The 15,967-nt window shown below is 38.8% G+C and overlaps 1 protein-coding gene across 6 annotated transcripts in view; it reads left to right on the top strand.

Annotated features, from left to right (window-relative positions):
* TENM2 (teneurin transmembrane protein 2) overlaps positions 1 to 15,967 on the top strand; it is a gene marked incomplete at both ends in the record, with an annotated part of 473,693 nt that overhangs the window by 307,827 nt on the left and 149,899 nt on the right. For all 6 annotated transcript variants that reach the window (XM_084215965.1, XM_084215964.1, XM_084215963.1 and 3 more), the window contains one exon: positions 4,771 to 5,009. In XM_084215965.1, coding sequence (XP_084072091.1) covers positions 4,771 to 5,009 — 239 coding nt within the window. The remainder of the gene's footprint in view (positions 1 to 4,770; positions 5,010 to 15,967) is intronic.

Raw genomic sequence — 15,967 nt, 5'->3', positions numbered from 1 at the left:
GGCTTTATTTCTGGCTTTAGAGTCCTAGGGTAGAAACTTCTGTGCAGTTTTACCGCATTAGAGAGCCCTCAGCTGTGGAAAGGTGGCTGATGGTCCCACGTTTTCTGCAAAAAACCTGAGAGAACATGCAAATAAATCTGATTTGGGGAAAGGCTGAGACACAGGTAACCAAAGCTTGCACTAGTCTACCCCTCAGAGTTCATTTTTTCATAACAGGCATCAGAACAGCTCACGGTTTTCTTCAGACTTGGTTTCTTTTTGTTTGGAAGTCAGAAATGTTCCATAAAACTTCACTGTCTGAATTTGGCAGCCACTTGGAGTCTTCCACTGACATAAAATGACTCATGGCTACTTTTTTGGAAGACTTTGAAAACTGCAGAAGGTTTCTTTTTAATCACAATGAAGGCAGTATATTATGTTCCATATCTCATTGTTTTCTGCTAAGAATAAATGTCCAATAAAATGATAGACAGATGTGATTTTACCACAGCTTGAAGATATTTTTAAGTCCTAGAACAACTAAATTGAGCTGTTACTATTCTCTTGACCTGTAGCTTTTCTATTTATTAATTACTATTAAAAACCCTGTAAAATATAAAAAAGACAATTTAAGCATTACAATTCTCTCTATGCCTTTTTTTTTTTTTCTTTTTTTCATACAGAATAAGTTTAGGACAGTATGAGGAGGGAAAAAAGCAATTTATGTTAGAAAATGTCTTTTTCTTCCTTTCTATTACAGTTTTTCATCGCAAAACCAATTTTTTTTTTCCTCCACTCATTCTTGCAGTGTGCTGCCATGACAATCTGTCCAGAAAGGAGGGGGGAAAAGCTGATTGTTCTCTCAAAGAATATGGAAGTTAATACAGTCTCTGTCAGACCACTATTCCCTGAACACCAGAGGTCCTTTTGACCTGTGGGAAAGCACATGCTAGGGAGAGCTCTGAATTAATGAAGAAAGCAAAATAGAGCTTTTGCCATTTGCCATTAGTGCACAGAACAGTGCTCAAATGTCCCCTGGCAAACTCAACTTTCCCAAATGTCACCTTTGGGGTGACCCCACAGCAGCAGTGCTGAAAACAGAGGGGGAGAATCCTGAATCCTGGAGAATCCTGGGGAATCCTGGAAAATCCTGAATCTGGAGAATCCTGAATCCTGCAGCCAGAGCCTGGGAGAAGAGAGCAGAGCACAGAGTGAGCTGCAGGGTTAACTCCTGTTCCGTGGGCAGCACCCAAGCTCCTGCCACTGCTTTTCAAGGTCACTGAAATAACAGAATCATCGTAGGCTAGCAACCATATTTTGTGAATTTTTCAGGGTGGAATTGTCTTATTGATCCACAGAAATTAGGTAGACTGGGCTGAGACTTAGAAAATTTAATCCCATGTTTTCAAAATAGAAAATAAGTCCTAGTCTAATTCAAATTGCTAATGCTTAATTGTGAGGTAGAAAATGTGTTTTTCATAATTTGTTTGATAGGTGAACAGGTAAGACAGAGAATACAATTTTTTAATTCTTATATGGAGTGTATTTGAAATTAAGTGAACTGGTACAAATCAGATCATTTCTTTTCATAAGCAGGCATTGTGAAATGCTCCCAGCCTTACCACTGTGAGGCTGTAATTAATGTTGATAAATGCTCATGTTCTCTCTGTGCAGCTTCAGCCCACAGACAATTGGTTGTACCAGAGCATGTCAAATCTCACATAAAAATATGGCTATAGATCATTGGGTTTAGGGATAGAGTTGAGACAAGTCAATTTATTTCCATTACTAGCTGAATCTAGATTTAAAACTCTGGGGGTCCAAGTGTTTTGTCCATTATGTTCCCAGTCTTTCTGGTGTGCTTTGCTGTGATTTAAGGTTCATCTGCTAACCTGGCCCCAGCTTTGGAATGCAGTGCCAGTTTTCCAAAATGTCTTGAGGGACATTTAACGCATCTTAGTTAAGTGTCTTTTTTAACTTTTGAAGGCAGAACTTGTGTACTTTCAGGTGGTGTGATGTCTGATAGCTGCCACTTTGCCAGGTGTCCTCATATTGAGACAAAGAACATTCAGCTTTTGAAATGCCTGGGGAGGAGAAAATGTGACAAAATTCAGGGTTTATCCAATGACATTCTTTCTTTTTTTGCTTTGAGAATGACATCTTCTCCTTTTCAGTCGGCTTTTTTTTGCTTCTACCAAGTCCTGATTAGTTTTAACAATATCATAGAGATCCTGTTTGCATGGATAAGTGTTTTGGTTTTCTTTATATACTTTATGTATCTCAAAGTGGATCACAGTGGAGCTGCTTTTTTGTTCTACTTTTTTTGTCTTCTCACATGCAACAGGATATGATTGACATGTTCTATTAAAGCATATCTGGATATTCATTAATTCAATTTTAATGGGAGCAGAGTTTCATTATATATCTGAGTTTACTTTAACAATGCTTTATATTAAAATTTCTGTTGGTGCTGAAGCTGGTTTCTCAACTAAAGAGGACATAAAATTCCTGGGTTTAAAGGCATTTCAGATAAAGACAGTTCCAAGGACTGTAATTTCGAGTTTGGTTCTGAAAGATCTCTCCTTGGGCAGGGAAAGGGTAACAACTGTCTGCTGCAAACCCTTCTGTCCAAACCTAAGAGGGTCCTTCCTGCCCTGGGGATTCAGGAGGAGAAGGGGTCCTGGGCTGAGGTAAGGCAGAATGAGCCTGGATGAGAGAGGATGAGAGAGGAGCTTTCCTGCCCGCCTTTGTCTCACGGGGTCTCTCTTCCTTCTGGCTCCCCCTTGCTCTGTGTCATCTCAGTCCCTGGGAAATGGTCTTGTGTTCCCAACACTGGATAGCAGCTAGAAAGGACCAAACCTGCTTCTGCTGACCAATTAATCAGGTTCTACCCAGACAGAGGGAGCAGAGGAGTCAATAGATCTGGTGTGGCACAACCAGCCTCACAGCATCCCGTCAGTTACTTTAATTGAACTGTTGGAAAGTAAAGATACATTTAAAATGAAGGATTCAAGACATCAGACTTTCATGATTTCTTGCTTTCTTTTAGCTGAAAGATGTTTTTCATAATTTAAAAGGCTGGTAATTTAAGGGGAAGTCTTTTAGCATTTCCCTTTATTGCTTTTTTCCATACATCACCTGTGATGTGCAGAAAAGGATTCTAACCTCTAATGTCCCTCACTGATAAAGAAAAAAAGAAGAAAGGCTTTATTTGTTATAAACCCCCAATGTTTCTATGAAGTAACTGGTTAGAATTAACCTGTTTGAGTTTGATTGCATATCTGAAGTCTTCAAAACACAAAGAAAAAGTTGTGACAGTGGATAGATACTACCACTGTTTTTGTCTATTTTCTACAGCAAACTAGATTTTGGTCACTGTTGAAAGGGATGTACAAGGCCACTTGAAGTTTAAAAATCAATAATAAAGGCAATGTCAAAGTGATTTTTCATGTTAATTAATAGAGTTTATAACTGATTCATCAAAAAAAACCACCAAAAACATATTTTCAGAGGTTTTCTTCAAATGGAAATGTTTAATCAGAAATCTGGGGAGCCTAGCCAGCCTTCCTTTTACTGTCTTTTACCTGTATGCAAGTTCTGTGTGATCTCTTATGCTATGGGTTTTATTTCAAAACAAATGTTTCCAAAAGTGCCTTTAAAATCACTTCTGGTATTCTGTAGAATAGGTATACACTAATCTATGCTTGACAGTAGGCACATTCATGATGGTGGGCTGGAAAGCATACTTGGGAAACACATTTCAGCCTCCAACTTCCAAATTGTAGTTGTCAGTGAGTGACATGGATTTTAAAGCTCTAACAGGTGGTTTGAGAGTGACATACTGGATTGTATCTGAATAAAAATGTTCAACATATTTTACATTGGAAGTCAAACCTGGGTTATTTTAGGCTGTGATTTTGATTTTGGAGATTACTGAGTGTCTTCATTCTCTTTGATTCCAAGAATCACTTGTTTTTCAGAGCTGTGAAGGGAGAGAGTATGGAGCAAGTCTTCAGAGCTCTCTGTCTTAAACCCAGTGACTTTCTATAAGACCACAGCCTTCATTCTGTGCTTCTCATTTTATTTACTGGGAACATGTTTGTACTCAGTTCTTCCCAAATGTGAGAAGTTAATGTCAAGAAACCAGTCTTCCAGTTTGCTTTCTCCATTTCCTCTGTCTGGAATATGTTGACAGCATTTTCTGAGATTAATTTGAGTGTATTCCATTATTTTATTCCTAAACAACATATTGGCAGCTGAAATCCTGGTTTCATTTGCTGAATCATGTACGGTTGGTAATTGTCTGAGCTGTTCAAACCAAACCTGTGTACTATTAAACCACAAAATCATGGTTAATTCTAATTCTGGCAAGATCTTTTCCTACAGAACTATAGGTTTTGCTCAGTATGTTCTTAGTGGTTTTGCTGGGAGCTTTTGCCAAGATTGTAAATGAGACTCAGAGTGTGGTTTTCTGAGAAGGTTTTTTGAGTGGTGGATTCCAGAGGGAACTCCCAGACACGGGTCATGCTGGTGTTTTAGCTGGTATGTGGTCAAGTTGCATCTAATTACAGAAAAGACTAAGAAAGATATCCTGACACTGTATTTTAGTGCAAGTTGTTAAGATCTGCTAGCAAATAAAAGGAGAATTTTCATTTCTCTATTTCTGCTACAAAATCCTTTTTGGTTGAATTTACCAGGCTGTGGCAGCTGGAATGGTATAGGAGTAGGAGATGTTCTCTCTTAACTACAGGACTTGCCATTTTCAACTCTGTTCCATTTTATGTTTTTCAGGCATTTCTTGTTTAAGACATCTTCTGGAACTACTCCACTGTTCAGTAGTTCTTCCCCGGGTTACCCGCTGACCTCAGGAACAGTTTACACTCCACCTCCCAGGCTGTTACCTAGAAATACATTCTCCAGGAATGCATTCAAGCTGAAAAAGCCCTCCAAGTACTGTAGCTGGAAATGTGCTGCTTTATCTGCAATTGCTGCTGCAGTCCTGCTTGCCATCTTGCTAGCATATTTCATAGGTAAGGCTGTGTTTCCTCTCTCAAATCACATGGCTGTGTCACAAAATGAAAGTTCAGCAGATGAAAGGATGGTCAATGTGTTTCAAAAATGTGTGTTCACAGTCAGCAAAGAGTATTATTATTCCTTATACTGATTAATGAGGAGAAATCAAATGTTCCAGTCACGTTCACTCTTGTAAGAGCAATGGAAGCAAGAAATTGATTCAGGATTCTCAACGTGCAGTGTTAACTTTAGGTGTCAGATATGCACATCTCATAAATGGTCCAAACAGAGGGATTTAATGACTTTTTGATGTAGTGCCATATGTTTAAAAAGTATTTAGAAAAAAAATGTGATAGGTGGTGAATTCATATAAGTAACAGAAGCCAGTGGCATTTGAATTCAAATATTACCATTGCATTCTGCCTTTAGATAAAAAAAAACCCCAAAATTATTTTGATTACTAGTTCTCGGTCCATATTGGTCTGTGTGCCTAAATCCTGGTGGTGTTACATTTGAATCATTAGGTGGTTCCCTTTTGCATGCAGTTATTTTTCGTATTCCACTCATCCTTAGCATTTTGTAAGGAAAAATATAGAAACCCTGAATGTTGTGTTTCTTTCCCATGATTCATATGTTAATAGTGACCACACTTTGTTCTCATCCTTTCTGTGGTTTTTTTTTTGAGATGTTTTTAATGTGCAGCTGAGATTTTGTCCTTCTTAATTTAATTAATTTCATTCATTTCTGACTTCCTCACCCTCCCCTGGTCCCCTCTCATTCTCTGTTGTTGTAAAGGTCTTTTTTAGGTGTCTGCACAAACTACCAGTGTATTTTGTACTTTTAAAGCGCCTTTAACAATATGCTGATGACAGTGAAGTGCTGCACATTCTTTAGGCTCTTTGAGTAAATGGCAAAATTATGGTAGCTTGACAATATTTTCTGTTAATACTTTGCAGACCTATTCTTTGTGGGATTTATTTCCTCTCTGAAACTATTCTCACATACAGCACTCAAAAGATCTATAAAGATGTGCTGAATTTTCTCTTTTTTCTTTTTTTTTTTTTTTGATCCTATATAATCTGACTCTTCAGGATAGACACCATTTTGTAAGAAAACCCCATTTTTCATACTAATGAGCTTCCATATATGATTAATTTATACAATAGTAGGAGAGAACTGTCTGTCTATCCCTGCTGTCTGTTTAGTCCAGACCTACATCCCAGCACACTGAGTCCTACAGATCTAACCATCTTTCTGTATTTCCCCTGTAGAAAGCCTCAGAAGAATAACAAGCTTAGTTTGGTGTCTAAATGAAAAGATTGGAAAGCACATAATTCATTGAAGTTGACAGTTATCATACAGCAGCTCCCTGTTAGAGTGATTATGCACATGGGAAATGATATACTGCAAGTTGAACATTTTAATCATGTGCATAACTTTGAAGTGATGGATTATGAAATGTGGGTTTTCCTTGGTATTTAGGTTGCTGTAATCTTAAGCAAAGCTTTGCAACGTGGTTATTGCTTTTTGCACTTCCATTTTTAAGACAAGGGAGAATGTAAGGCAATGTATTGACTCTTAATAATTGATGAATGATCTATCATTTCAAGTAACTACTTAACTGATCCATTTTGACAGAAGTTTTTGAGGTCTTCTTTCCAGCTGAAAGAATGATGAGCACAATAGAGCTGGTAGTGAACACAACAAAGCAGGGTTTAGGAGAGAGTGTTAGCTCAAGGTTTAAATAATGAGAAGTTGCCTGACAAGCTTCATGCCATACATAGGAAAGAAAAAGTATATGTCACCACCAGAAAATAGCTGAAATTAATCCTATGAATAAACTTGATAGATCCACTGTGATCATAATTTAGAGTGATGGAAGAGAGAGAAAAGAAAAAAACAAAAAAGCAGTGATGTAGCCTTAGATGCATAGAAGAAAAGAAAGGTAAAAGTGAAGTGCTTTTGGTAGGCCATTTATTAAATTAATTCCTTCACTCTCAGCAAAAAATCATACAATTCATTGCACATGACAAAGAGCAGGAGGAAGACCATCAGCTATAAACTAACCCTTGCTGTCCTCCAACAGTGAGACTTAAGGTGCTAAATCATCTCCTGATTTGAAAAAAAGGAAAGGCTTTGAAGGTGCTGCTATTGTATTTCTGCCTTGCATGTCCACAAAGAAAATTTCTTGCTCTCTGCCATAGCAGAGGTTCCATCACTGGGGTTACATTAACTACAAGTAAGAGTTATGGAAAAAGTCATCAAAATTTGCAGCCAAGGGTTCTGCTCCTTAGGTTTGTCAGGGTATCTGGGCTGTGGGAACGTGGCTGTGTCAGTGCTGGGCCAGACTCTTGCAGGACCAAATGCAAAAGGCAGTGGTGGCAAACATGGGGTTAATTATATTCAAAGAGTATTTTGAAGAGTACTTTCTTATACCCTTCAGGATTTCTAAGTGAATTGCCCTATCATAAAAGAGATGGGAGAATTGATATGGGTGGATCATTGAAAAAATGATGTTCACAGGTTTAAACATGGGGCTTTGAGACTACAAAAGATTATGGCTAGCATGAAAAAAATTATAATGAGGGTGATTTAAAGAGAGAAGCAAAAAAAAAAATCATAACTGGTGGAAAATAAAAAATATTTTAAACATTATTAGGCATTTCTATTGCTTTTCCTCCAACACACAACTAAAAATACAATGAATGAACTGAAAAGGCAGTATGTTTAACGCCCTAAAAATAAATTCATAGTGCATAAATAACCTTTGGAACTTTTTGCCACACTCCATAATTGATGTTAAATAAAGATACTACTGAGATTTTAAGTTAAACATTTGTCAAAATAATGGCAATATGCCTTGTTAGAAGGTAACTTGGGGTTTTATTTTCTTTTTTAAGTTACATATAGATTGATGGTTTATATCATAATATGTCATGACAGTCTGGATATTTAGATAGACTCTTCCTTTTTAGGCCAGTCAGTACCACTGTTATCTGAAATTTTCTAAATCTTCCTCTGCAAACTACCCTGACTGATGTCTGGGAAAAAAATTCTGGAGGTCTGCAGTGGTCCAGTGTGCCAGGGCACCTGTTTGTGCAGAGTAGGATGGGTTCTGTGTGCAGACATCTTCCCTCTTAGACAAACTGGTCTGTGTCTGAAACTTTAACACAGATCAAATTCACCAGGTGGAAAATAAATCAGGTGACTTTTGGTCTTCTTGTTAAAGGACTAGACAGAAGGAAAAAAGTGCAGATGGGGTGTGTGACAGAGCACTTTAAGATGTTTCTATGGCTGATTGTTACACTATTTTAAATAGTAGAGAATATGAAAAAAGCCACTTCAATTGACTTTCCCATTACATGGCATACACAGGGCTGGCTGCACCTTTAAAGCCAGGTTTGTCACTGCACCTTTAAAGCCAGGTTTGTCACTGCTCCTTTAAAGCCAGGTTTGTCACTGCTCCCTGTTTCCTCAATGGCCAGATGTGAACAAAACTCAGAGCATCAGCTGCTGGTACTGCACAACCTTCTGGTAAACTCCAGCACACAGGATGGAAATGAAATTGTCCCACAGTCCTCTCTGAGGCTCCTGTGCCATTTCACAGAGCCCAGGAGTTATTCCTATTATCCAGGGGTGACATATGAAGAATGTAGAAGCAGCCATTCAAATTAGGACATCCTGAAGATATTGGGCTGGCGGTAAAACCCAGTTACAAGAAAGTAATTTATAAAGTGTCAAAAGGAAAGCATATACCACACATATTGTCTTTGTCAGAGTGTTCACTTCAGAGGTTAAGGGAGTGATGAAAGCATTTGTCATGTTAAATTAGTTTTTAGCTCTTTTGATTCATGCCAAAGTTGGAGGAGAAAAATATAAAAAAGAAGAAAGAAGGAGCGTAAAAAGAGTCACCTTGTATTTTTCACAAAGTAATTGCTGCCAAACATAAATACCACATTTTTGTAAGCCCCTATGCTGCTCTGATTTCTGCCAATCTATCTTTGAGCATCAAAGAACATCTGACCATCAACATGTCAGTACATTAAAAATATGGTAATTTAAATATTTAGACGTTCCTGTAGGGGAAAAAAAAAACCAAACAAAAACCTGAACTGTTATTTCCTTTGGAAATTAAAAGCTGTGATGGGTTTAAAGATGTTTCACTTGAAAATAGTGTCCTGATACCCACAATGAAACTTATAGATATTGATGCTGTTTTTATCTGCTATCACATGCAACAAGATACAAGAAAAATTAAAGAAAAATTACATAGACTTTGAGAGCAGCATGCTTGCACCACACCTCTGGTGCCTATGTTGCACATGAAAGTATTATTAGTCATTTATTCCTCAGTGTTATTTGACCTTAAAGACACATGAGGTTTAAGATAAATTTCAGGTTTCTGCATAAACTTGAAATAACATATTCACTTCAGTGCCACAGAAAGGACTGAATTGCCAAAGGGTCTGGCAGTTAATTAAGCAAATGAAAATCTCCTTCTTTTAGAATTTGAAATAAGAACCTGAAAAATAGCTATTCACAGAACATAAGATATAGGGAAATAAATTGCTAATTTATGTAGTTTTCCCACTTGTACCACAGAAGTTTTCCTTTGTTTGTGTAAGAGTCAGACAAAAAAATCTAGAATGATTTCTGACTTGGAAATTAGGAGTCTCATCTTTGCATCAAATATCTGTACGTGGTAAAATTTGCATAAATTTTTATCCTTTAGGTGTTGATATCAACTTATTTTCTTGCCACAAATGAGTCAGTTTGTAAGTGCTTGGATGAAGTTTGTTTGTTGTTCATTCATGTTTGTAACTTCTTCCACTCCAAAGTCGGGTTGTCTTTTTGACTCTGTTTCCATAGATGAGGATTCATAAAATCAGGTTGCTGAAGTGCCTGTCTGATGTACCCACTGATTTTTTTTTTCCCTCTCTCTTTCTGAGTTGTTCTTTACAAACAGGAGCTTTCATTTCATTTGGTTTTTTTTATCTTGCATTTTTTTATTTCTTGTGGAGTCAGAAAACCACAGCCTTTGTCTTGTCCAGACTTCACTGAAATCAAATTTGCTAGACATTTTGGAAAGCAAGACTGAAAAAGGGAAAATCATGCAAGGCTGGAACCTCTGAGAGGCAGAGGGCATCTGGCTGCCAATCACTGCAATCAGATTCACTTGAAATCAATGTAAACCAAGGGAATGATGCATCTTGCAAGATTAGCTGATGACAGAAGGTTCTGTTCTTAAATTTGCATTGAAAATAGGTGTCAGTTAGGGGCAATAATTAAATTTTAGAATATGCCTGTCATATTTTAAATGTCACACATGCAGTGATTCTTATTGACTGCTATCAGTCAATCTGAGTGAGAAAAGCGTGGTAGTAGCTCAATGAGCTTGTCTGATGCTACCTCTGAGGAGTTTTAGGAAAAAGCATCTGGCTTCATTCCATAAAAAACTAGGTGCTAGGATTGGGAATTTTGGTGCCTGAGTCCAGGAAATTCTGGTGTGGCTTTTTAGCCGAGCAAGTGTCCCTTCCCTGTTCCACAGTCCAAAGGTGTGAGACATCATGTTACCAAGGCAGCTCTCCTGGAGACAAGCTGCTCCAGCTGCACTATGTGCTTAATGCCACCAAGAACAGGAGCACTCTGACATGAAATTCCTGGGCTTTCCCAGAGACAAAAGGCAAAGCTTGATCGGCAGATCTGTTCCAGGAAAAGCCAGTGTACTGCTGTTTTGCCTAGCAGAGATCTGGGGAGAAGGAGAGGAGGAGGATTTCAGTGTGGAGGGGCAGGCTCACAGCCTGGGCAGTTCTGTCTGTGGGACTTTTTCAGCAGCTCAAACTGGAGTGAGCCCAGTGTTCCCATGACTCCCAAAGTGCTGTCATTGCTCAGCTCAGCTCTTGCAGTTGAAAACCTTTCTTGCTCAGCTCCCAGGCTGAGCATACTCGGAAGCCTTGGCAGGAGACAGGGGACAGAGAGGATCACAGAATGTTTTCTCCCATGTGTCACTGGAGTTGTGTTTTCAGGGCACGTTTTGGGTTGTTAATGCAAATTGCACAGCAAATTGCACAATCTAGGATGGGTCTGAGGAAACGTTTTTCACACATGCCGGTAGTGCTCCCCAGGAGCTGTTAAAATATATTGCTTTCAACTTGAGTAAAGAAACAGAGTAAAGAAACACAACTGCCTGGCCAGTGCTGGCTGTCCTGGCTGTGCCTGCCCTGCTCAAAACATTGCTTGGCCAAGGTTAGTGCCACAGAAATGAGCAGTGTGATGTGGCAGGACAGAAACGGCCAATCCAGATATTACAGAGAGATGGTGTTTACAATTAGTAATTTATTAGTACAGTCATTATTTAGATAACAGAAACGTTGGGGTTTTTAATTGTAGCTGCAGGAATGGCTTCCTCAGAGGGGCTTTCTCTTTTGTCTCTCAGCTGTGAAGTACAGGCTGTTCTTCACGTGCCCTTGCCATCCTCCCATGCACAAACTAGAAAATATGCTGGATTTAATGATGACTGTGTGACAGAGCCTATTCTCACTTTCATCAGTGCAAATACCTTATATTATGAATGTTTTAGTGGTCTGGGATTTAATCCCAGAATCACAGCTTTGTCAGGCAAAGAGATAGCAGAGATAAGTAGATGCAGAATGAGACTCGCAGGAAGTTGGGGGGGAAATGATGAAAAAATGTTGAGATATTTTAGTGAGAAATGCTTTATAACCCAGCCCAACAAACTGGGCTGAGGTCATTTTTCAGGGAAAGGGTAAGCATAAGGGATATTGGAGATTAAATAATGCCCAGTCAGAAATACCTATCAAATAAACCTGTGGTCATTGTCTCTGAAAAGTCAATGTTCAATACCAGTGTAAAATGTCTCATTTCTTCCTAGGGCAGCATTGCTCTCTAAGCAGTTATTTAGATTGAGATCACCAGTTGATCATTTATAGATTCATTTATATTGATTATTTGTTGCTGTGTTTCTTTGTTGACTCACTGTATTGTTTTGCACTCAGTGTGCTTATGGATTTTATTTATTTAAGTATAGCTGTACATATTTGCCTTTAGGAATAGAATTATTGCTCTGTGGGTTCAGAGCAATAGAATCTTGAAAGATTTGACATGGATTTTGTAAGTGTGGCTAATGTAGCTCTTAAAGCAGCATTATGAATGCCATGAAAAAAAATCCCACAAATATAAAAAATACTTAAGGGTACTACAGAGACAAGAGAACATTCAAGGAATAATCAAGGAACTTGAAGGAAGACAAAATAAAAAATTGGAATTAAATTCGGATTGTGAAAATAATAAGACAGGGTAACAGAGTAGGGAACTTATGGAGCAAAAGAAGTTGAACAAATTGGAAGACAAATGACATACCACAGAAGACTTTACTCACCATATAATATAGTGGGATGAATTGAGCACAGTGATCTAAAAGCTGTTTAAGAAACAGTTTTCAGGTTTATTCCAGCTTTTGCTTATTCAGGGTTTAATTTTATGTAGTCTTGCATCAGACTTTGACCTGACTTCTCCTGTCACTACTCAGATCCCAGCCATCATATATATTCTGTATGTCCAGTAATAAAGTCATTGACTTGCCAAGGTCAGACAGTTTGAACTGCTAATACACCAAATTTGTGTGATGTTGTGCCTTGTTATTAATTCCTTACAAGATAGCCTTGTAGCTATAAACAGGAAAAATGACATCTTCTGTGACAACCTGTCTGACCCCCAGGACAAATTCTGCACTCCAGATTTGGGTTTGCAAGGTTAGAGGATGATTTGTGTTGGAAGGCACCTCTGGATGTCTCTTCTGCTCCAAATGGGTCATCTCTTATGTCCACTCTGCTCCTGAAGACCCCCAAGGACAGAGATTGTGTGTGGCTTTATCTTCTTCATGACCTGGAGGTTCCAACAGGCTCCTTTGAATGGGTGCAGGCAGGCCAAAAATTATTTTAATTAATTATTTTATTTATTAGAGCAATGTGCATAGGAAGGAGAGGCTCCCTTTTGGAGTGGTGCATGTATACTTTATAGTCAGCAAACTCTCTCTGAATTTCCCATAATCATTTCTGACATCAGAAGCTTGTATTACAATGCCAAAGTGAAGAATGTAGTTGGTTAGAAAAATCATGTTTTGACTTGTATGTTGAGCAGATTTGATAATGAGAGAATCAGTATTGAACCCCACTGTGTGATTATAAAACACTCTTAATGTCTTTATCTTGGCTATTACTAAATAATTACTAGGAAAGGCAAGCATTTGTGTTAATGCAGTTCCTGAATGGAAAAGGAATTTCATTCTCTAAGGCTGATCTTACAGAACCTTACCTAAAACTGTAAATATGCTCTAGGTTTAGTTTGTTTTCTTCTCTGGGGTGTCCAGATTTATCCCTCTGTGTCATATTTAATTTTTAAAATGTACTATACATAATGCATAACAGCGCTGCAGTTAATTGAATTTCAAGCTTTATTTTAATTTGCTGGTTGGTTGATCAGCTGATTTCCTCCAACATTTTTCTTACTAAACACTTTCTGAGAAAAGCACAGAATAGGAAATGTTCTCACATGCTGCTGCCAGCGTGGCAGAGCAGGTTCCCCACGTGCTGGATAACAAGGTGTCTCTGTGTCTGTGGCATTGCAGGAGCCAGCCTGGAGCAGACAAGACTCTTGGAAAGGTCAGACAGTCTGTTCCATGGATGCTGCTCATCCCTGCATGTTAACAGCTGTTTTGTTTAAATTTGGGTGTAGTGCACTATTCCTGCAGCTCTCTTTTGTATTTTCTGTACATTTGCTTCTTCTTCTTTCAATTCACTTATTTCTCCTGCTAGAGGTTTCCCACATTCTGCGAGCTGCAGGTGGCTGCAGACACCTAATGCAGGGACCAGAGGGTGAGGAATGAGCTGGGGGGCAGGGGCTGCTCAGAGGGCCCATCCCTGCTGACTGCAGCAGAATGCCAGGGATCCACTGCTGCTGCTCAGGGTCCCAATGCACATAAAAAACTGCCTTACATGCAGTTATACTCACTGCACCTCCAAAATCACCAAGAGATTTCATTTCTCAATTGGGATCTTTTTGCTACAAGTTGCCTCCTAAATATGGAAGCCATCAAACCATCTGTAATTCCAGGGGAGTTAGTTCAATCCAAGGCAGGTCAACAAACTCAGGTTTTGCTCCTGACAGTTGGAATTGGAGTTGTAAGGGTAATATTTTCTTTTGCAGAAGGAAGAGACTCCTTCTGTCAGACTGTACTGTCACTAGAGGATTTCTGTGTTCAGTTATTAAAAGCTTTAAAAGAGAGGTAAATAGTGCTTGATATGCTGAGAAAATTAATGAATGCTAGGAAAATGTCAGAAGTACACAGCAAGTATCCCAAGGTAATATAAGAGTAGATATGAACTTGTGACATTTTTGCTGGTCTGTGGAAAATGCAAAAGAAGCTTAGACTGAAAGAGAAGTGAAGCAATTTCGCAGCAAGCAGACTAAAATGACCAGGGCTGGGAAAGGGTACACCAAAGCCCCACATCCCTCGTGGTGATGGGTGACTGTGCCTTTAGCACCCGAGCCTTTCCAAGGAGAGACCTGAGCATGTTGGTAAGGAGGTGGTGCAGAGCTGGGACCTGAAAATAGAGACTCCTGTTAAAACTGGCCACAAGGTAGCAGGGGGCAGAAAGAGAAAAGAGATGCAATTTAGGCTCATATGATTTTTTGAGCCAAAAATTTATTTTACCTGTTGTTTCTTTCTTCATGCATGTCCTCCTTTTACATCATGAAACTCCATTAATCACTGAAATGCAAAACTCCAACCTTATGAGAAAAGGGAGACCATACTGGAGTCTGCTCATTAAGAAAAGCTCAGGGATGTGAGTAGTCTTACTCTTACAGGGGTAGTTTGACTTCTTTAAAAAACATTTTTATGTAATTTTAACTCTTATCATGTTGTCTTCATGGCCAGAACCTGAACCTTAAAAACATCAAAGTTCTTATACAAGTGTTTAGGGATTTGGTGCTTGGTTCATGAACAGTATTAGTCTTCTCCAACCAGCAGAATTTTTCTGCACCTCTGGAGGCTTCCTGAAAATCCTAAAACAAATAATAGAAAAATAGTGATTTAAAACCTAATTTCTAATACAAACCAGCTCTGGCTGTCTAGATGAAGAATAAGCTTCAATAAATGGGAGACAGACGCAGCCTCTTCAGTATGAAGAGTAGCAGGGATGCAGAAATAGAAATAGGTTTTTCATTACTTGAGGGATTATGCTTGGGCCAGAAATGCCAAATATTCTGTGGACCGCAGCTGCACTTCCAGTCTGCTGTTGTATTAGCTGGTAATAGTAAAACAATGATGTGGTGCTAGAGACAGCTATTTGTTCTCAGAAATACAGAAAACTTGTTTTCCCTTTCTTTGCTTGGATTGCCATCTTGTCCTCCATGGCATGTCCTAAACTTCTGTCCTATTGCAGTAAATGGGCTACAAATTAAAATGCACGTTCTCCTTGAGCACCACCTGAGGATGCTCCTCCAGCTGCCAATGTGCTCCCTTAGCCAATTTTTTCTTCTGTCCTTGTGACACTCCTTAGTCAATTCAGGGGCTCGTTATTTCTTTGCACAACTGGGTCAAGGCAATTGCCTGAGCAGCTGTGGGCGAGTGCCATCCATTAGACCTGCAGCAAGGAAAGGAAGGGAAGGGGCTGCTGTCCCTGGGAATTCAGAGATCTTCAGGAAAACAGCAGGATCCATCCTACTCCTCCACTGTTTTTCTGTCACTTGATCAGCACTGCTCACTTTCATATTAAGAGAGAGACTGGAAATAATTTTGTTTTCAGGATGTAGCTCGGTGGAGGGTTTCACTCAATCTCATCTGAGAATATTTGTAAAGGGGAATTACTTAAATTAAAAAGCTGTGGTTTTCATCTCTTTAGATTTTTTCTCGTAGTTATCTGACAATATGAGTTTTATCTTTTGCTTTAGG

Source organism: Fringilla coelebs (assembly GCF_963513975.1).
Source record: "Fringilla coelebs genome assembly, chromosome: 15".
Lineage (NCBI taxonomy): Eukaryota > Metazoa > Chordata > Aves > Passeriformes > Fringillidae > Fringilla > Fringilla coelebs.
The sequence above is the reverse complement of the archived record's forward strand: the minus strand, read 5'-3'. Positions and strand labels throughout refer to the sequence as shown.